The following is a 22994-nucleotide window of genomic DNA, read 5'->3' as shown; positions in this document are numbered from 1 at the left end:
AAATGTGCATGTGAGAGTTTGTGTGAAGATGTTGTAAGGCAAGGGAGTTTCCAAGTCAACATGCTTTAGTAACCTGGCCTTGTGCAAAGTTCTATCAGGAAAACAAGGATGGAAGGACATGTCTAGTAGCGTGAATTTAGGTGAATGTAACAGAAAACTTACTAATATAAGCTTAAACCACAGAGTTTAACAAGTTCAGACATATGCTTTCTTAAGGTAGATTTTGGTTGTTCATTGGTGTCATCAAAGATATTGTACCATTCTCCCATCTGTCATAGTCAGCCTCTTAGCCTTTTAAAGTCCATAGGCTTCTTACCTCACGGTCACATGATGGCTGCCACAGCCCCACATATTATGAACACATTTAACTACGAACAAAGGCAAGAAGCAAGGAATAGTCTGGCCAGAAGGCCTCCCCTCGCTACTTCCTTTTATTCAGGGAAAAAAATACTTTCCTGGAATCTCTCTCCCCATCTGTTTCCCCAGTAGACTTTCCTGTATGCCTCATTGGCCATATCTGGGTCACACAATCACCCCTAGCCACAAGGGAGTCTAAAAAGCAAGTATGTGGGTTTTCCAGCCTTTGCAGTGGGACAGTCGGAGGCAGGCAAGGAAGAAAGGCACTGAATAGGAGTAACTGACCAAGAGTATCTGCCATGACACATCACCTGCCATTAATGGGTTTGATCTACAGGTTCAGACTGACATTTAAGCAGTGCCAATTTTTAAATACTGCACTTATGATTAAGTAGGAAACAGCTCTTGTGATAAGAGCTTGGGAATTGGAGCTATTGGACCCTTCTATCTGTATTCTTTCATATAAGAGGTATACCAGCACCGGGTTGAAGATAAAACCAGTATGCACATAATTAATTAAATGAAAGGAAAAGGATTCAGTATCCAAATACCAGACACTGGTTGAATGACAGAGGAAACCATTCTGGATCAGACAGAAAGAATGTATTATACACAGTAGGTCAAGGATAGCAAGCATGTGGCATGTGTAATCAGAACTGTGTATTTACTACTTCTGTCTTTAGGACCAAACTAAATGAGTGTGAGAAGTAGTGTCGAGTTAAGAAGGTAATGCTACTGAATAAGGAACTCAAACATAGTTCCTTTTAAAAGACGACGGCATAGGTGAAAACGTAGAATACTTCTCTGCATAACCTCGTTTGTGGTGCAGACTGGCAAAAGTGTATTGATGAATTTTTTGAGCTCCGTACCACTCAAACAGAATCCCAAACAATAATAACATCTAGACAATCAGATTTTTTAAAAAAAATCTTTGATTCTGTGTACCAACAAAATAATTATTGGTACTAAATCAAGTTGAGTCTTGCCAAATCAAGTTGAATCATATCAGTAGAGACCAGTAGTATTAAACCTCTGTATCTGCACAGTATTTTTAACTCTTACTGCTCTTATATCTATCAGTTCAGTTTATTCCCATAATTTTACTTGTTTTGGAAGAATTGTCCACTTAAAAGAACAGTATGAAGGAACTTTCTGGGGTTAAGGGAATTGTGTATGAAGGAACTTTCTGGGGTTAAGGGAATTGTTCTATATCATGATAATGGTTGTGGACACATAGCTATATGCATTTGTCAAAACTTGTAGAACTAGATACCACAAAAAGTGAATTTTAGTACATATGTGTATACATATATGTATCTATGCAAACACACATACATAGATATGCAGATATATAGGTTTTCTTTTCTTTTTTTTTTGAGACCAAGTCCGGCTCTGCTGCCAAGGTGTGAGTGCAGTGGCACTATCTCAGCTCACTGCAACCTCCACCTCCCAGGGTCAAGTGATCCTCCCACCTCAGCCTCCCAAGGAGTTGGGACCGCAGACATATCCCACCATGCCCAGCTAATTTTTTGTATTTTTGGTAGAAACGGGGTTTCACCATACTGCCCAGGTTGGTCTCAAGCTCCTGAGCTCAAGCAATCCACCTGCCTTAGCCTCCCAAAGTGCTGAGATTATATAGGTGTGAGCCACCATGCCCAGCCTATATACGAATTTTAAATTTTTTAAAAGTTTTAAAGCCACTGAGTTAAATGCTAAAATCTTTCATTCAGTTTGAAAACCAATTAAAATTGTTTACAAGTTAAAAATTGTTCAAGTATTTATGGTTATGGCAAAAAATAGAAAATACTGAAAATTTAGAAAAAGACCATAAGAAAATAAATTATGTACATCCTACACCAAAACAGTACCATTTTGGGTTTTCCCTGACAAACTATTGTCTGGAGAGAGAGAGAGAGAGAGAGAGAGAGAGAGAGAGAGAGAGAGAGAGAGTGTGTGTGTGTGTGTGTGTGTGTGTGTATGTGTAGTCATTAACAATTACTTGTAGGAGAGTCGCATTGTAAAGGAAACTTGGTTTTATGTTTTAAGGGCCACCTTGTTATTAACAGAAGTTTCTGTAAGTGTACATATTGCTTTACCTGTTAGAAAAGATAAATTCTACCAAGAAGCAGCTTCTCCACTCCTTATGGACTCTCCACCTGGTTCAGCCTGCCTGCCACCACTGCTGCCTCCACCCTGTCCATCAAGGTGACCCAGAAGTCCTACAAGGTGTCCACCTCTGGTCCCCAGGCCTTCAGCAGCTGCTCCTACTCGAGTGGACCCAGTGCCCGCATGAGCTCCTCAAACTTCTCCCAAGTGGGCAGCAGCAGCTTCTGGGGTGGCCTGAGTGGCGGCAATAGTGGGGCTGGTGGCATGGGAGGCATCACCACCATCATGGTCAACCAGAGCCTGCTGAGCCCCCTTAACCTGGAGGTGGACCCCAACATCCAGGCCATGCACACCCAGGAGAAGGAGCAGATCAAGACCCTCAACAACAAGTTTGCTTCCTTCATTGACATGGTAAGGTTCCTGGAGCAGCAGAACAAGATGCTGGAGACCAAGTGGAGCCTCCTGCAGCAGCAGAGGACAGCTCAGAGCAACATGGATGACATAAATGAGAGCTACATCAACAACCTTAGGCAGCAGCTGGAGACTCTGGGCCAGGAGAAGCTGAAGCTGGAGGTGGAGCTTGGCAACATGCAGGGGCTGGTGGAGGACTTGAAGAACAGGTATGAGGATAAGATCAATAAGCTTACAAAAATGGAGAATGATTGCCCTCATCAAGAAGGATGTGGATGAAGCTTATGTGAACAAGGTGGAGTTGGTGTCTTCCTGGAAGGGCTAACTGATGGGTTCGACTTCCTGAGGCAGCTGTGTGAAGAGGAGACCCGGGAGCTGCAGCCCCAGATCTCCGACACATTTGTGGTGCTGTCCATGGACAACAGCCACTCTCTGGACATGGACAGTATCATCGCTGAGGTCAAGGCCCAGTACGAGGAGATTGCCAATCATAGCTGGGCTAAGGCTGAGAGCCTGTACCAGTTCATGTACGAGGAGCTGCAGATGCTGGCTGGGAAGCACGGGGATGACCTGCGGCATGCAAAGACTGAGATCTCTGAGATGAACCAGAATGTTAGCTAGCTCAGGCTGAGATTGAGGGCCTCAAAGGCCAGAAGGCTTTCCTGGAGGCCACTGTCACAGAGTCACAGATGCTCAGCAGCACTTGGGGAGCTGGCCGTTCAGGATGCCAATGCCATGCTATCTGAGCTGGAGGCTGCCCTGCAGCGGTCCAAGCAGAATGTGGCATGGCAGCTGCGTGAGTACTAGGAACTGCTGAACATCAAGCTGGACCGGGACATCGAGATTGCCACATACAGGAAGCTACTGGAAGGCAAGAAGAGCTGAGGAGAGCTGACTGGAGTGTGGGATGCAGAACATAGAACATGAGTATCGATACGAAGACCACCAATGGCTATGCAGATGATCTGAGCTCAACCTATGGGGCCTCATAAGCCCCAGCCTTAGCTACAGCCTGGGCTCCAGCTCCTTCAGCTGCACCAGCTCCACCAGGGCCATGGTTGTGAAGAAGATCGAGACCCACGATGGGAAGCTGTTGTCTGAGTCCTTGGATGTCCTGCCCAAGCTAACAGCTGTGGCAGCCCCTCCCAGCCTGTCCCTCCTGTAGCTGCTCCAGAGCCCAGGAGCGAGATCTCTGTGCAGGGTAGCACAGGGAGCAGGAGACCCACCTGAGGCTCAGCCCTAGCCCTCAGCCCACCCGTCGGGGAGTTGACTGCCTGGGGACCCCCCTTGCCCATGCCTCCAGCTACAAACAATTCAATTGCTTTTTTTTTTTTGTCCAAGAGAAAACCTCAGCTAGTTCCGCCAAAAAAAAAAAAAAAAAAAAATGATAAATTCTGAAATGAAAACACTTTGACAAAATTGCAATCATTTGACATAAACTCTTTTATTGACTAATTCTTTTTAAATTTTATGACATATTAACATCTTTCAACAAGGTCATCTTGACATCATCCCAGTAGGAGTATTTGGGTTTGGCCATAACCAGATTTCTTTCCTGTCCCCTCCCCAACCCCCTATTTGTGGAAAATATGCTCAAATGCACTATTTCAGTTATCAAAACTTACCAAAGCAAACCTTATCAGAGAAAATGGATGCTGACTTTGGACTGTGAACCAGGACCCAAGGAGACTATAGTTTTATATGGATGGGAGGAACAATTGTAATTCCCACCAGGATGCCTAAGAATCTCGTTTGTTTAATGATCCACAAAGTAGTCACTGCCAGTCTAGCTAGAAGCCTCTGTACTGAGATGACAAATGATACACATCCTACCTCCCCCACCCGAGATTTATTGCCCATTAATCATGGCACCCCAGCCTAGAAGTGACCCCGCAAAACCTTCTCAACACAAACCTGGTAACTATGACTGTTTCACCATTGTCATCCACTATGAAATCTATTTTCCATTCTTGTCTTAGCAGAGGGAAAAAACTACCAAAACCCAATCCAATCATTGGAAATAAAGCCAAGTATTGAGTGGGCAGAACTAGTCAGCTGCTACAAGTAGGGTAAATGACTTTATGATATTATCTACCAAATGTTTCTTAGATGAAAGATAAAACATTTAATGGGCTCTGAAAGCTAAATTGCATTACCCTTTCATTTCCATCTCTATGATTGATGTTGAGAGGTCAGTGCTGGTGACCTGGTCAGTAAGATGAGTAAGATGTTCCATCTGTAGACTTTGAGTTTATATCCTAAGTCTAAACTGAGTCACCATTTTATCAGAACAGTCACCCTACTATGTGAACTGTACATCCCCTAATAATCCAGGTGCCTGCCTCAATTCAATCCTCTGACATTGCATAGACTCCAGCCTGGCATGATACTGCAAAAGACTAGGGATAAACTAGGAGATTCATCTGTTTCCATTAGCCTCACAATCATTAGCCTCACATGAATATCACTGTTAAGTCAATATCTGTTATTCAGGTAAATGATACTTTGTGTATGAAATTACCAGTCTGGAACTTTTTTTTTTTTTTTTTTTTTTTTGAGATGGAGTCTTGTTCTGTTGCCAGACTGGAGCACAGTGGCACAGTCTTGGCTAACTGCAACCTCCGCCTCCCGGATTCAAGCGATTCTTCTGCCTCAGCCTCCCAAGTAGCTGGGACTACCGGCACGTGCCAAACACACAGCTAGCTTTTGTAGGATGCTGAGATTGATTTTAAAAAAAAAAATAACCTCAGCCTTAATAATGCCTATTGAGCCAGAAATGGGGTTACCAGGCCACCATCTTGTGGAAATTAAATCAGCACAAATAGATTTGGACTAGGGCAAACTTCACAATACCCAGGGTTTCCTTTAAAAATCGTTTTAACTACATTTGACCTCTCTAGTTGTTTTTGGCTTTTGTTTTTAGTCAATGTGTACTTTATCCACATCTATATAGAACAGAGGAAAAATGCTCAAATTTATAGTTTCTTGATCAACAGCATGATTAGGCTGAGCATTTAATGAAATGTGGAATTGTCATATAAACTTATAATTTAAAGGTGAAAACCGTGTTGAACTTGATGTGTTGATTTCTGTTGATCATGATTTCAAATGACGTTATTATCTCTAAACTTGCTGCCTTATTATTACTATATCCTCTTTCCATATCACAAAATTATTTGGTCTTAAGCAGTATATTTTCCAGTTTAAACTGCCTTACCAAAGAGCAAGCTGAAAACACAAGAGTGTTTGTATCAGAAGTTTCGGCATCTTGAAATTGGAATGTAGAGTGATTCATGAGTTTTGCATCAATTATTAAACAGTCATAGATGAAGATATGCAGAGATGGATGGGGCAGTAAAGTATTCCAGTTACACCTACTGGCTTAGCAATGATAAATGAGTCAGGAAACATGAAAGTTCAAAACAAGTATTAACTTGAGCTGCCATGGCATATTCTCTGAAGGGAAGTAGACAATGGCATGATATAAACAGGTTCATGTACAGAGCAGTTGGCTAGTAGAATTAAAATAAAGATAAGGTCTTTGCAAGAAGACTAAGGAATTTCAGAATCCTGCCATGCAAATAACCCTTTCTCTTACAAGGTTCTTGAGGGAGACATAGCATTGAAGAACGGTAACACTTTGAAAACAAAGGAAGTATTTTTATTACCTGGGACAATGCTTAATATTCCAAAATGCAGAATTCTAATAATACTGGCTTAAATCATGTGACTTTGACTTGCACTTGAATCCTGCCTTGTTTTGACTTGCATGAATCTTAAAGTGAAAATAAAGACACTTTCAGAGTCTAGGAAGAAGGACAATGTATGTGTCATCCCTGGGAAAGCAAGTGTTATTGCCCTTGAAGTGACATCTTCTTGGCAACTGAGCCAAGAGCTCACATTGGGAAAAGCTACTTAACTCTGTTCTGATACTCAACTTCACCAAAAGGAAAGGCCCATCTTTAGTTCTCTTTGTAAGGGCCTTCCAGCCCACCCAGAACTCTAGTGTTCTGCATTAATCACTGCCCAGTGAAAGGGCATAGACTGCATGTAAGCAAAACCTTAGAACGGAGCTCTAAGACAAGAGCTGAGCATTGTAAACCTCAGGCCTGGCTCCCACCAAGCTCTCATTATTTCCTAATACACTTTCTTTATGAGAAGTGTTTGTGTTTGAGCAGTTCAAGAGCCTTGAACTGGACCAGCCTTTGTACTAAACCAAAGACCAAAAGTGAAAAGCAATAGCCATTCCTGCTTTAGGCTCTGTCCAAATTGGGAAGTCCCATGGAGAACCCTTTGCTAACCACTCGTTGAAAAGCCAGAGTGTGGTTAATGTTAGAAGCATAACTTGGCACTGGTACTTTTCAAGCAGGGCAATCTGAGGCAACTGCAAATGTTAAGTAGATGCCTTCTCTCTTCTAAACGTAGAGAGTAGTTTGCTAAGATGGGCAAACGATAACAAAGGAAAGTGGTCAAATAACTCACTTGAGGTGTCTGGCTTTCTCACTGACTGGACTTTCTTCTCAATTTATGGGCATTGGTTACATAAATGAACCTTCTAAACTTATATCTGGAACTTAGTAACCATATTGCTTATTTTGTGTTTCCTTAAGGTAGCATTCATTGGAGGAGTCTTCTTGAAAAAATGAACTAGATTTCCAGTTAAGAGCATCAGTAATGGAATGGGGTAGTCTATTCCAAATGAAGACTCTATAGACTGGAAGTCATAAACTGATGATCCACAAACTATATTCAGCCCACAGATATATGATTAATTTGTTCATTCTCATGGCAATGAAAAAAATACTTGCCAATATATAAACTTTAAGAGATTTTTGCATAAATGTCTGATTTCCAACTTCATATATACATTTTAAAAATTAGAACATCAGGCAATACATGCAATATTTCATGCCCCCAATCAGCTTAAGCTGAATAGCCACTTTCCCCTTTAAAGGAGACATAGTCTTTCTAGTTGACCTGCTTTACTTCATCTGTGTTACTTCGTGGCCCTGTAGGGCTTTGAATTTGCTATCTATGAGGTCAGTTATCTAAGAAGTCAAACAAGAAATTGAGAATTGTTCTTTTAAATACGTCTAGCTTGCAAGTGACCTAGGTTTATGCCTTATTTTTATTAACTTCTGCACAAAGAATGACCATGAGGAGCATTTTCATATATGGAAAAGGACAGTTATATGTGAAGTGGAGAATTTTACACTACGTACCTGAACAAATCAGGCATACAAAGAAAATCCTGAAATGATGATATAAAAGTAATATTCGAGGTCGGAATTACTCAGGGGTAATTGCCTTAGTTTTCCACCTCACTGTTTCCCCTTTGCTTTTCTTACATAGACATTATCTTCAGAATGTTCCTGTCAAAGGCCATAGTCAGAATTCCCCTGCTTCTTTTTTTTTTATTATTTTAACTCATTTGTACTCTTAGTAGCAATTGTTGGAGCCCTGCAGGGGAATAATTGTGGGGGAATTAACCTCTGACATTTTTCTAAAAATAGCCCTAATAAATCCAATCATAGGTAATTTACCTGTCCATGTTCCTCTGGGGGTAACCAGCATGGAAAAAAGACTTGGCAGACTGGCATTCCTTCGGCAATTATCTGTGATCTGAGTTCCTGGTGCCTGTGCATTTTCTCCGATTAGAAATACAGAGTACAAATTGCCCTCACTTCTCTGCCCTTACGACCTGTTTTCTCAGTGCCCTTCTCCCGGGGTTGAAATAAGGCAGGCTCTTCCAAAAGGATGTGTTGAGCTCACAAGAAAAGGAGGGACACGGGTCAAGCTGGAGCATTCATCAGTTTCTTCCCTGAATTAGTGACTGGCAGATTTTCCCAAGGATCTCTTTGTGCTCTATTCCTCCATTTTCCGTGTCTGAGCTTCAAGTATCCTAACTCACTTCATCACAGCCCCCAGCCCTGATGTGAACAGCCACAACTGAAACCTGTGTGGGGAAGATTCTTGGCATGGCATAAAGGCATGGGTGCACAAAGTGTTTGTGATTGGTAGAAATTATCAAAGAAAATCGCCATTTCCATCAGCCATCATGAAGTTAATTTTCTCTTACTTAAAACAAAAGGGTCTAAATGTGCTTTTCCCTTTTATTCTCTCCAGATGTTCCAGGAGACCACAGTGCAGTGTGGGCATCTAGGAAATTTATTTCCCAAGTGCCACTTCTGGTGGCATTTAAAACCTAGAACATAATATCCTTGTAAATTCCACTGCAGAGACAAAGCCCTAAGCCCTTAAATGCACAGAAAAGTATGTCTATTATCTATCCTTTCAAAGTAAGTGTGCAGTTACTTAAATTGCCTTTGTCTTCTTCTTTGCAGCTGACATTATCTCTACGGTAGAATTCAACCACACAGGAGAATTACTAGCGACAGGGGACAAGGGGGGTCGGGTTGTAATATTTCAACGAGAGCAGGAGGTAAGTGGTGGTGAATGCAAAATGCCCATTTCTTCTCTTTTTAAAGGAGGCCTCCTACTGTTCTTTAATCCTTATGTGTCTCCCTTAACCCTGCTACTTCGCTTGAAAACTAAAAACTGCCAAAAAGTCATTAACATCAACATTCAGATTCATAAAAGCCCCATTAAAGAGAGCCTTTTCTGGGCATGGCCTTATCTTTCTAAGCCTGGATGTCACACCTTCGAAACAACTTCACTTCTCACGTGGGTGCCTGTTGAGCATAACTCCTCCTTTTTCAGTGGGATCTGTCATAGAGCCATTGAAGTTCAGTCTCCCTTCATTTCAGGTCCTGCCAGAATATGTAGGAGGAAAAAAACATAGTTTATTTCCCAACAGATGTGAAGAGGACAGCTTGGGTCAGGAGAGAAGAAAATGATAGCTCGCCTCACCAAAGGGAGTAAAAGGCCACAAACTGGCATTTGAGTAAAGCATGTAATACACATCACTGTGTCACTATAGGTGACACAAAGGGCCCTGGAGCTGAGTGCTACATAGGATCATTTCTGAGCAAGAGTTCTAACTTCCAGTGACTCTCATAAGCCCATTTCTTCCTGAGACATGAGTTCCACTAGGAATTGTTTCTCTTTTTCATATAAATTGAGTTTTTTGGTGTCTGCTTCTGTTTGACAGCATGGAATTATGGCCCAATTTGATTTCCTTGGCCTCCCCTGGCATGGTCTTGGAGCTTCCAGCAGGCCAGTCTGTGTTCTAGTAACTCCCCCATCTGCCACTGCCTGCCTCTGAGATTCACCGGGCACTCGGGAAGCATCAGGGAGGCCCAGTGTGAGAGAAAGGTTTCACAAGAGACTTCCCTAGCAATTTAAAGCCTGCTTTGTGCCTCAAAGCCATTTGCGTTACACCTCCCCTCAAAAAAGGAAAGCCTCATTTAGAGGTGATATATTTGGTAATTGCACATTATTTGCAATTAATTTCTATAAGGGCATCGTAATCCCTCGGGGTTCTGTATAAATTCAAGTGTTCATCATCAAATCAGGCATCCAGCCTATTCCATTGGCCCTGGAAACACGAAAATGTGGTTGGCAAGTAGAAACTAATAGCTCTTCGTGACCTGGAATTTTTCCTGCTTTTCCAGAGCTGCCTAGTGCTAATTGGTCTGGCACATACTACACACACTTGACAGTCTGATTTGGATGGTAGCAAATCAACACTCTTATAAATTTATTGTTAAGGCGGACTGGCTCTCTCTGCAAATAAGCAGGATAGTACCAAGTATGTCAGGATTTAAAGTCTTTTGAACATTGATTTTCTAACCTCCTTTTCCAGCTTTTCCTTAAAAAAAAAAAAAACCCAATTAGGTTCGCAGTGATGATAAAGAGGAACCAGAGGAGCTATTTAGCATAAATTACCCAAGGCAGCATGTTGCCAGTAATATTCTGCTCTACATTTTCCGTTAGCTATTTATAGGTTTCACCTATTTTAATTTAGCGATATATTTGGGAAGCCTGATTCATTCGTAGAATGATGGGGGACACATTTTCTAAAGCAGGGTAGTTTTGTTCAATAAAAAATAAATATCAATGAGGATAAAGAACCTGCAGTTAACACTTGTTAAGCTTTGTGGCCAGTCTTAGGATTAAAATAAGCACTAAATCTGAGAAACAAACCCATGTGACATCATCTAAGGCAGACCTGCTGTTGACTTCGGTGGGTGAACTCCAGGAGTGAATTCTCAGGAGGCACACACCCAGAGAGTCCGCACAAATACAATTCACACCCAGGGTTCAGCACTATCACCAGTTCATAAGCTGAGATTTGGGTTTGGATGTTTTATATCCACCTGGGAAGATACATTTGAAAATTAAGCCTTTTATTAAGAGTCAGGCTTTTATAACAAATATTTAGTAAGACTCAGATTTGAATTTTTGAACAGTTTTTCAAAGTCTGCATCTTGAAGCTCTTGGTAATAAGGACCTAAAATATCTGAAATAAAACCTCCTTTTTCATTTTCCTCTTCTTCTCCTTCTTTCTTTCATATCCTGTTTTTTCTCCTCTCTCCCTTTCTTTTTTTTCTTCCCCTTTCTGCAGACCCTTGCCCTTGTGCTTAAATTTCTCATCATGTATGTAGTCCCTGCTGTTTGCTTATTGTATAATCAGTGCTAGACGAAAGCCAAGAGGTAAAGTCTCATCATTCCTTAATGATGCAGGTAGCATCCCTGAGCTCCTGTCTGCTTTGTCAGTCATGTTGGGGAAAAAAAAGGAGCAGGGGCATATCTGATGCCCAAATCTGCTCTTTATGAGCTGTGAGACCTTGGGGAAGTCATTTAATATCTGAGCCTCTATTGTCTATTTCCTTGCCCCACCTACTTTAGAGATTTCAGGAGAATCAGGTGAGATCTTAAAAGGCCAATGAAAGTCGCAGATGCTACAACTTTGAACTCTCTGTAAGGGGTCAATATAAATATTTACGAATGCCACTGTGGGATGGCTCACTCTGAAGGGTGACTGCAGCATCTGTTAGGATGCAAAAGAAAATATTAGAAATTCTATTTATATTGATTTTAAAATTTTGTTCTATTTTAATATATTTCTATGTATATATTATATATGCTATATGATAGTACAGAAGTTCATGTCTATAATTTTATATATGTATACATATGTATGTTTTATATGTATATATATTTTATATGTGTATATATTATATATGTGTGTATTTTTTAATATAAAATGTGTATATATATTTCATATATGTGTGTGTGTGTGTGTGCGTGTGTGTGTCTGTATTTCAGAGGTGCCAGTGGCTATCATGGCCCTGCCCTCATCCCACCCCTAATGACTAGGCTGGGTAAAAAGGGAGTTGGTGAGTTTTGCAGTTGGCCAGCATGATTTAATCCTTTGTGTATTTTTTTTCTTTCCTACAGAGTAAAAATCAGATTCATCGTAGGGGTGAATACAATGTTTACAGCACATTCCAGAGCCATGAACCCGAGTTCGATTACCTGAAGAGTTTAGAAATAGAAGAAAAAATCAATAAAATAAGATGGCTCCCCCAGCAGAATGCAGCTTACTTTCTTCTGTCTACTAATGGTAGGTGGAAGTGACTTTTCCTGTTTGGTATTTTCAGAGATGCAGTCAGCCAAACTATATATTTCAATCTCTCTTAGCCTCAATTTTCCTTTGAACCATGCAGTTTGTTGAAAAACTTAGAAATAACATTTGCAAGATGCTTAGCAGAGTGCCTGGCACACACAGATTAGGCCCTCACTAAATAGTAACTATTGTTTTTAAAAATATCAAATTTATGACCCAATTATGTGAGGCCCATTATCTGCAGTTTTCAACTATTGCAGATTATTTGCAGGTGTTTTAGGAATGCGACTTCCTGTCTTAAGATTCACTGAATGTTATTCTGGGAATACATTTCAGGATACTCAACATGTTGTCTCTGTGAGGTTGGCATATTGAATAGAAGTTATTAATCCCTGAATATATTTTAGGGTCTGTAAAGCAGATGGCTGTGTGTCTCTCTGACAAAAATTAAGTTGTAAGATAGGAGCACAGTCAAGAAGAGATAGGAACTTTATCGAAAAACTGATCAAGAAAGGGTTTTCTTCCCTATCTCCCTCCATACTTATACCCTTTGTTGGATGAGAAGGAGTTGATATAAACAGGTCAGAGAGAGGAAATGTTGGATATTGAATAGAGAGACAAATGACATAATCACTGGATAAGTCTTTATATATGGGAATTACCTAACCTCCAGGTTCTTAAATCCTTGCCAAAAGAAGCCATCTAAGCTCAAAACAACTTGGCATAAAGTCATATGTTAAAGGGTGCTAATTGAATAGCATAACAATTAAGAGAATTCGTATTTAAAAATTAAACACCCTTTCCCAAGAAAACGAGTTGGAGAATGATTCATTTTATCTCATATGTGAGTCTATGAGGAATATACATTTTAATTTAAATTGAGAAGCAAGAAGCAAGGTATTTAAAAAGAAAGAGAAATGTTCATATTTCCAGTGAAAAAATACAGTGCAAATAATGTGATCAAACATACATGAATATTTTTAAAGACTGGAAGGAAATACACCATAAGGTTCATCATGATTAATTTTTGTACAGTATGGGTAAGTTGTAAATTTGTTCCTTTTATCATTATAACTTGTAAAGTTTTTACAATGAGTCTTATATTAATCTTACAGAAAAAAGGTGGAAGTTATTTAATGCATTTGAACCCCAAATCTCTCAAATATAAAGCCATCATGGAAGTCTAAAAAATGACAATTCAGAAGCAGCTGGTTTAGGGTTAGCCAAGCATATCCCATCTCCTCATCTCTCCTCGTCTGTTTTTCCAGACTCCAAGTAGTTTCATTCTTTCTCAGAACTATATTTATTGTTCTGTTTACGTTTTGCAATCCGGATTTCTTGGAAGCCAAACCACAGACATTTGTTTCAATTTCTTTTCTTTTAATTTTACTGTTTAAGTTTCACTAACAGGCTTTGCAGATTCAACGCTACTCAGAATAAAAGAGACTTCTGATAATTTTGATTTAATTACTTCAGGCGGAGGAAACATGTCTAATTGTCTTCTATAGCTAACTAACCTTATATTATGAAATTCAGCCTATTGATTATTGCAGTGAAACTCAAGGACTTACTAACTACTTTGTTGGGGAAATGGGAAAGAAATCAGTGAAATGCGATGAAGATTAATTATATAGCATAATATTCTGTTAATTGAGTTTTTAAATAGTTTTTTGATTAACAAAGATATTATCTTCCCATTTGGGATACTATTTCATATGCCAACAGTATCTCAAAATGATTCTTCTAAGAAAAATTCCCATGTTCTTATGTAATTTTCTTTTTTATACTAATATTGAGGTTGAGAATCCCCCTTAGGCCAAATAGGTTAACATGCAAAAATTAATGGAAGACAATTGGAATTACTGTACAAAAGAGAAAATGAAGATAGATGATAAGATTGTGTTTAAAAGCTGCCACAAGTGATGATAAACTACGCAGAGAACCAGTAAGAAGAAAGAAAAAGTCATTACTCATATTAACAGCCACATGTTCCTTAGACTCTTTTATTCACAAAGCTTCAAGACACTGAGTCAAGAAAAATAGTGTGATAATAAAGTCAAGAATGACTCCAGGCAACCCAACCATGGGGAATTGGATTGAATTCACCATCAATTATCTTTAAGAAAATACACTGCTTATCTTATTATAGTTGGGAACAGTTTTTACTTTCTGCTAGAATATATTTTCAACCTTACAATTTTAATAAAAAATAAAACCAACATTCTATTGTGAATCTAGACTCTCAGATTATTTACCACACGAAAACACATTGTTTTACCTCATTTTCTACTTCTACTTCCACTTTAATACCCACAATGAGAAGGGGAGGTATACTGAATTTGTTTTTCTCACTATGAAATTAGTGCACGTTCATGGTAAAAAAAAAAGAAAATACAGGAAAACATATATAATAAAAGTGTTCCCATCCAGAGAGAACTACTGTTAATGTTTTTTAAAGAAAAAAGCAAAAAGGCATGAATAAATCTGTTTCTTTCTTAACAGAAATAGGATATATTCTGCAAACTCTTTTGTAACCAGATTTTTATTAACATAACATTTAATAATATATCTTCCCAATTGCTAAGTATTCTAAAATACCATAATGACCGCATAATATTCCTTGTATGATTCTTCTGTGCTTTACTAGTAAGCCTCCTACTATTAATCCTTTAGCTGTTAACAAATTCTCACTATTATAAATCATATATACTATAATGTTATAGTATACATAACATATTCTATCCCTATAAATATATTTGCAGGGATAGATGTTGGTATAAATAAATATGACTAGGCAAATGCATACTATAAATTAAGTATACCATATTATGCTTACTAAAAACAATTGAATAATTGTATACATCAACATAAAAAAGAATCACAAAATTTTATAATAGTTATCTCTATATAGTGGAATTAAGGGAGGTTTTCTTTACCTTTATGATTATTTTAATAACCATTCCATGTGCCACTTGTATAATAAAAAGAAGGAAATAAAATGAGAAGATACAAAATCTATATATGCAATATTATGGATTTGTATTCTCCCCCGAAAATACATAGAGAAAGTACTATAAGGATTTATGCAAAATATTGATGATGATCATCGCTGACTAGAGAGGTTATAGGTGCTTTTTATTCTTTATGTTATACCCATGATTTCTCTGTTTCTCTGTAAAGCAATTTATCATTCATGATAAGAAAAATATACAGTGTTAGCTTTGCAAATGGGATAGGATACATTCCAAACCCAAGCAACGAAAAATATTTGGTATTAAAATTTACTGACTCTTGGGATGCTCTAAGCCACAGCTGAGGAAGAGCTAATCACATGACTGTATAAATATGGCCCATGTTCATTTTCTCACCCTAAAAAGCAGTTCAGTATGCAGCAAGATCTCCTTTTGCTCCAGCACAAGCCAGGGTGACTGCACAATTCAGAGCACACAGATCATACACTTAGCAGCCTTGCCAGTGTGTCAGACATGAGCAGCCCGAGTGATGCCCACATATGAGAAAACAGGGCACATATTTGCTGCTGAAAGCCCACTTCACAATGCGGTGCATTAAGACCTCTAAGAATAAGGCATTTGTTTCTGGCAGCTTCAAGGCAAATGGAACTCTGATCCACATATCCTACTTTGAAAATCTGTGCCCCTGAAGGCATGAGAATTGAGAGGTGATGGCAAGAAGTCAGGTGAGGAGAAGTGGAGGAATGAAGCAAGGGGCAAAAAAGGAAGGAAATCCTAAAGGGATGGCTTTTCTCCCCTGACAGTGTTTACAGAGAACAAATAGTATGTGCTGACATCATCAAGGGATGAAGCTAAAGCTGTCAGAGCAACATGTTATTATGGCAGAATAGTTGCCCAATTTGCTAATTCTGATAAAAGCTGTCATTTGTGGACCATTATTAGAAGCCTAACACTGTGTTAAACACTCTACATGCTGTGATTTATTTAATCCTCATTAACAGCCCCATGAGAAAGACACTATTTCCCCAGTTTACAAATAAAGAAACTGAGGCACAAAGAAACTATCTTTCTTTGTAAGAATGAACTATGTAGGATATACTCATACTAAAAGAATTATTTTTTGCTTATCTGAAGTTCAAACTTAACTGGGTGTTCTGTACTTTTTTCTTGCTAAATCTGGCAGTCCTATTTGTTGCTTAAGAAATACTAGTTATGGTCGGGTGTGATGGCTCATGCCTGTAATCCCAGCACTTTGGGAGGGAAAGGTGGGCAGATTGCTTAAGGCTGGGAGTTCGAGACTACCCTGGGCAACATGACAAAACCTTGTCTCTATAAAAAAAAAAATCGCTGGGTGTGGTGGTGTGTGCCTGTGGTACTGGCTACTCTGGAGGCTGAGATGAAAGAATCACCTGAGTCCAGGAAGTTGAGGCTGCAGTGAGCCATGACCATGCCACTGTACTGTACTCCAACCTGGGTGACAGAGTGAGACCCTATCTCAAAAAAAAAAAAAAGGAAGAAGAGAGGAAGGGAAGAAAGGAGAGAGGAAGGGAAGGAAGAAGGGAATGAGGGAAGAAAGGAAAGAGGAAGGGAAGGAAGAAGGGAATGAAGGAAGAAAGGAAAGAAGGAAGGAAAAATGGAGGGAAGGATGGATGGACGGATGAACGGACAGACTAGTTATGTACCTACTGTGTGGGAACCCCTGTCTTTGGTCATGTGGCTGGTGTCAGAGTGGGGATTAGGCCCAAGGTTGTCTGATTCCAAAGCCTAGCTTGTGCAGGATAGAGGAAGATACAAAGAAGGCAACCAAGTTTCTGCCTTCCAAAAGATATGTTAAAATAAGTATAAAAAAATGTACATTGGATCTGCTAAGGAAAGCCCACCAAGGCGTGTGGCCAGCAGACATGATTTATTTGGCCTGAACATGTCTCTTTAAAAAATGGAATTAAAAGCCTGCATGTGGGGCAGGCCATTCCAGCTTCACAGATCCTTTAGCCCTTTTTACTCATTTATTTGGCCTGCATGACCCCTGTAGAGATGGGAGTGCTCATGGGAGTTCTGCAGGGATGAGGGTTCTCTGTTTCAATGCTATGGAGAATGGCTGGTGTCATCAAGTCGTATAAAGTGCTGGGGTGGTACAAAGGTGAGAAAGATAGTTTCCAGCTGGAGACTCCATCGAGGCAGCAAAAGGAAAGGAGCATTTTGATGTATCTCCTTACCATTTTATTTCCGTAAATATTGCTAGAAATATGCACTGTGTAAGTAGGTGAGATTTGTTCATTTGCCCTACTAATGTTTATTGAGCAGCTACTACGTGCCAGGCACTGTTTTGGGTGCTGGTGGTACAGTGATAAACAGAGTCTCTACCTTCAACAATGTTATACTCTAATGAGAGAGACAAATAGTTATTTGATAAATAATCAACCAATTGTCATGTAGTAAAAAGTATTATGAAGGAAAATAAAGCAGGAGAGTGGAGATAGAGAATGGTTCTGAAGACAGCATTTTTAGGTAGGTTTTACATAGGCCTCTCTAAGGTTGGGATGCAAACAGCAAGAGCAAACTGAAGGAGCAAATTACATAAAAAAGAGCGTAAAGGGCTTTCCTGGCAGAAGACACAGCAAGTGCAAAGGCCTCGAGGCCGGAGTGAGCTTAGTGTGTACCTGGAGCAGTAGGGAAGCCATGTGGCAGGACCACAGTGAGTGAGCAGGGAGAGGGTGGACAGGGAGATCAGAAAGGTGGAGAAAGTGGAGAGGGCAGGTCATCCAGGGCCTTTTAGGACATGGTGAGGACAATATGTCAGTGAGGTGGGATGCTAAAATAGAGATAATTAATAGCACATACCTCCAGAGTCATGACTATTAAACCAATTTTTCATGTAAAATGCTTAGTTACATTGTAAGCTCTGTGTATGTCGCTTCTCTTATTATTCAGTGTTCTATAAATGCTTCTATTGAATGAGCTAAATTAAAGTATAAGCTATAGATTTAAGAGCCCATTGTCAGGGAAAAACATTTGTCTCAGTATATGTTTTTGTTTTGAAATATTTTGTTTTGTTTTGAAATGTTCAATAAATGCTTTTATTGAATGAGCTAAATTAATCTATAAGCTATAGATTGAAGAGCCCATTGTCAGGGAAAACCATTTGTCCCAGTGTAATATATGTTTTTTTTTCAAAATATGAGCTCTGCCTTCAAATGACATGGGAGTTATGCACAGCAACCCTTTACGTGAGCCAGCTTCTGTAGCAATTCTCTCCATACTTACCTCTTCCTCTCCCAACTGCCCCCAGGAAAACTCCCTTATAAGCTTGTTTTCACTGTAATTCTGACTTAATCTGGTTGCCCACTACAGATAAAACTGTGAAGCTGTGGAAAGTCAGCGAGCGTGATAAGAGGCCAGAAGGCTACAATCTGAAAGATGAGGAGGGCCGGCTCCGGGATCCTGCCACCATCACAACCCTGCGGGTGAGTGCACGTGGCTGCGCTGGCCACCACGATCAGGGGCAGGTCTCCTAAGGTTGGCCATGTGCTGGTTGTTACTCTAGGTTGCAACTGTAATGGACCAGTGAGGGAACATAGGCAGAGACTCAGCCTACCCCAGTCTCTCTCTGGTGGCAGATGGAGGAGCAGGAAAGGTGCCAAGCCCTCTAATGACTACAAATCCATGCTTTTCCGTTTGTCCCAGAAGACTTGCCCACATGGCTACTGCCAGACGTTACTATAATCTTAGCCTCTGTTGTTCGCGTTATCTAAAATGTCTTGAGCACCTTCTGTACTCAAGGTACAGGGATGAGAACCCAGATGGCAAGTTGCAGTCTTGTGATTCAGAACACAAACTTAATCATCTGACAGACCTGGCTTCAAATGCTACCACTTACCCAAATTTTCCAGTAGTCACTTAACCTTTTTGAGCTTTCAACATACAAGTTATTTTTAGTTTCTCCATCTGCAAAACAGCAAACACAGTACCTACTGCTCATGGACTTATGAGGAAGAAATGCAAGAAGATAGAAAACCCTTCCTCTATGGCTGGTCCTTAATATATGGTCCCCACTCTTAGTCTGAGTAGCTTCCCTCCTGCTCTTCAGAAACACATAGTCTGATAAAGAGGATTTGTAAGGCTAATATGGAAATGATTATGGCATTAAATATAGTAAGAGAAATGCACTGAGTGTTGGAGAATTGCAGTTTGATTAAAGGAAGAAGAAATTACCTGTGATTGTTGGAGACCAGAAAAGTTCTCATAGGAAAGTGGCATTAAAAACGGATTTCTCAAGGTGAACTTTCAAGGGAAGGGTCTATAGATGTCAGGTAAAGTGGTTTAGGACTGGATGATGAGTTTAGTTTTGAACACGTTCAATGTGAGCAGTAAAGCAGCCTCGTGTTGATATAGCCCTAGCCCCAAGGGACTTATAAAACTGTAAAGTATGTGATTTCAGACACCAGCAGCTCTACCTACTAAAGACCAAAAAGTAAGAAGGGAGACAGTAAGTAAACGTGAGGAAAAGAGGTTCTTGCCCTATGTTTGAAAGATAAAATGAGGTAGTCATTGTATGTTTGATTAGCTCACTTGTTTATTTGTCCAATAATTCATTTATGGGTACACCTGCTTATTCAGCAGTTGCTTTTTGAATATAGACTCTTTGATGATCACCGTGCTAGACTATTAGGTATTTACCCTGTACTAATGGGCACATGGTCTTCAGCTGAGCTGCTTCTGAGCCAACAAGCATTGGTGACAATGTTTCCTTCATCAGCCTATACCTTCAACTCTGGGTCCACCTTATCAGACTGGGTGGAAGTGGCAACAGCCTTGATGCTCTGAATGTGCAGGGGTTTTGGAGGCTGGAAAATAGAGTAGTGAAGAGACCTAACATTGAGTCAGTCCAGCCTGGGTTAGAATTCTGGCTCCGTTACTTTCCACTGGTGACCTTGGACATATCACAGTCATGTATCATTTAATGATGGGAATATATTCTGAGAAATGCATCGTTGGGTGACTTCATTGTTGTGAAAACGTCATAGAGAATACTTATGCAAACCTCGATGGTGTAGCCTGCTACACACCCAAACTACACAGCATAGCCTGTTGCTCCTAGGCTATGAAATTATAGGGCCTGTTCCTGAATTGAATGCTGTAGCCAATTATAACACAATGGCAAGTATTTGTGTATATAAACATATCTAAACATAGAAAAGGGACAGTACAAATACAGTATTATAATCTTATGGAACCAATGGTATTGACCAAAACATCATGTGGCATGTGGCTATGTTTGAACACCTTGTGCCTCCAATGTCTCATCTGTATAAAGGGGACAATGATAGTCACTGCTTCCTGGAATTGTTGTGAGGATTCAGTACGATATTTGGTGTAAGAAAGAGCTCAGCTTGTGTAGTGGTGGCTCACAGAAAGCACTCAATCACGTTAGTTCCCTGCTGTTGTTTTAGTATTAATATCATCATCATCATCATCATCATTGCTATTATTACCCCCTACTGATAGTAGTTCTATATATGAGACAGTTCATGTTACTTTTCTTTTTTATACTTTTTATACTGTTATATTTATTCTACAAACTACTCACTGATATTTACTAAGTGGCAAACACTGTCCTGGCAATATAACAGGAATAAGACTTTCTTTTGCCCCACGAGACATGCCAATCTTGTGGGGAAAACAACTGGATTAAGTGCCACTTAGAGTTTATAACATGAACTTCTGCCCGGACTTTACCTTGCCCTTGTTTGCTATGTGGATGGGATTTCTCAAATGCCATCTGTAGACCCCACTGTGGAATCCTACTGTCTATGGCATCCTGTGAGATTTCATATATCTGTGCTTAACCCCTGGGAAAATTCCATCCCTATGATAAAGAGGAGAGAAGGCCTATTTCAGTTTCCACAAGAGCAGAGATCCTCCCCATGCCAAGCCAGTGATGCCAATAAAGTGGACTTCCGATGAAACAGAGAAGGAGGCCCTGCGGTGTGGCTGGGAGTTGGAAAATTCCAATTCTGGTTCTCGCTTTCTTACTAACCAGCTGTGTGACCTGGCTGATGAATCCCATTTCTTCCCTCCAAGCTTGGTTTCTATGCTGCCAAGCAGAGGACTGGGAAATGCAGATTCCCGAGACCCATCCCCAGAGAGGAGACCCAGAGGAATCTGCATTTTCAGCACTTGCCCCTGGTGGCTGAGACAAGGGGTTCTGCGGTCACTGGACTCTGTCATCCCTAAGGCCCACTGGAGCTATCACTTTTATGAACCTCTGTTATTTTTCCATTATTTGAAAATTTTCAATTCTCAAATAATTTGGAGAGACATGTTATATTTGCTATATAATCATAAATACCTGTATCTATATTTACCTCCTCTTCTTTCCTAGGCTTTCAAATATCCTGCATTTCAGTGTAAACATCCACACCACAGCACTCTTTAAATGTAAACAATGAAAAGTCCAGCTTCCTTTTCTTTTTGATCCCAGTGGTAGAAGGAAATAAAAAAGCAGGCGACCCTGAAGACTAGATTCAGAACAATGACTCCAAACAGAGAATGAGCTGATGTGATATTAATCAGATTATAATTTACTAATATGTTCTGCTCTTGAAATATGCATTGCCAGCAACTATGTCTTTTTTTTTCCTTCCCTGTACTATGATTACCTCTTGCTCACTTTCATAGTTTCCGGTTCTATGTGGGTATTGAGAGTGAGAACATTTAATAATATTCTACAGCTAATTAATCCTCACTGTGTAATGAACCTGTTCTGTTTCAGTGCTGAGAGGCTCAGCTTTTCAAAGCAAGAATGTGACTTTATCTTTCATAGAAGATAATCTTTCAAAATCAATCTTGTTACCAAAGGAGCCTATGAGAAGCATGTCTATGAAAACTATATCTTCTGCTCAAAATCATAACAATATAATGCAATAATCATGGTGATAATTTAATAATAACACCTTACAGTTGTAAGGTACCATTTATATTACAAAGCGTTTTCTTACCTAGTCCCTTGATTCTTCTTCTGAATAGCCAATGAGGAGGGCAGGATAGGTATTTAGCAGGTGAAAATGCTGGTATCTAGCATTCATTGATCATTTGCCATATCCCATGCACCATGCTGCACTCTCTATCTGTATTAGCTACCTCAAAAGGTGTAGTTCACTGTTAAAATGCCCATTTAACAGATGAGGCTCCAAGCAGTTAAGTAACATACCCAAGATCATGCGGGGCTAAGAACCAAGCCTTGATCTACTTTTCTCTGGGGCCTGAGCCCTTTAACCTGATGCAGACTCAGAGAGGGGAAATGACTTACCCAGTATCGCTCAATTGGTTATTCCAGGACTGGGACTAAAAATCAAGAGTGAGGGCTCTTAAACTTAGACACATACATTTGGGCATTTGAGATGATTGTCTTAATAATTAGTGCCATTATTATTCCAGGTCAGGGGATCTCTCTCTCTCTCCCTCTACTCTCCTTCTCCCTCTCTTCACCCTTCCCTCTCCCTGTCCCTCCATCCCTCCCCCACTACCCCCTACCACTGCCCCCCACCCCCCCACACACACTTACACATTGAGTTTCCAGATCTCTGACCTCAGCAATGGAGAAACGAAGACCTTGA

At 40.0% G+C, this 22994-nt stretch overlaps 1 protein-coding gene across 19 annotated transcripts in view; it reads left to right on the top strand.

The window, feature by feature from the left end:
• The window catches only part of PPP2R2B (protein phosphatase 2 regulatory subunit Bbeta), a 478247-nt gene that overhangs the window by 361580 nt on the left and 93673 nt on the right, over positions 1-22994 (top strand). For all 19 annotated transcript variants that reach the window (XM_012457048.3, XM_012456992.3, XM_012456750.3 and 16 more), the window contains 3 exons: positions 9219-9316; positions 12238-12403; positions 18730-18842. In XM_012457048.3, coding sequence (XP_012312471.1) covers positions 9219-9316; positions 12238-12403; positions 18730-18842 — 377 coding nt within the window. The remainder of the gene's footprint in view (positions 1-9218; positions 9317-12237; positions 12404-18729; positions 18843-22994) is intronic.

This window comes from Aotus nancymaae, unplaced genomic scaffold (assembly GCF_030222135.1).
Source record: "Aotus nancymaae isolate 86718 unplaced genomic scaffold, 86718_ANA_hifiasm-v0.15.2.pri h1tg000064l_1, whole genome shotgun sequence".
Classification (NCBI taxonomy): Eukaryota; Metazoa; Chordata; class Mammalia; order Primates; family Aotidae; genus Aotus; species Aotus nancymaae.
The sequence above is the reverse complement of the archived record's forward strand: the minus strand, read 5'-3'. Positions and strand labels throughout refer to the sequence as shown.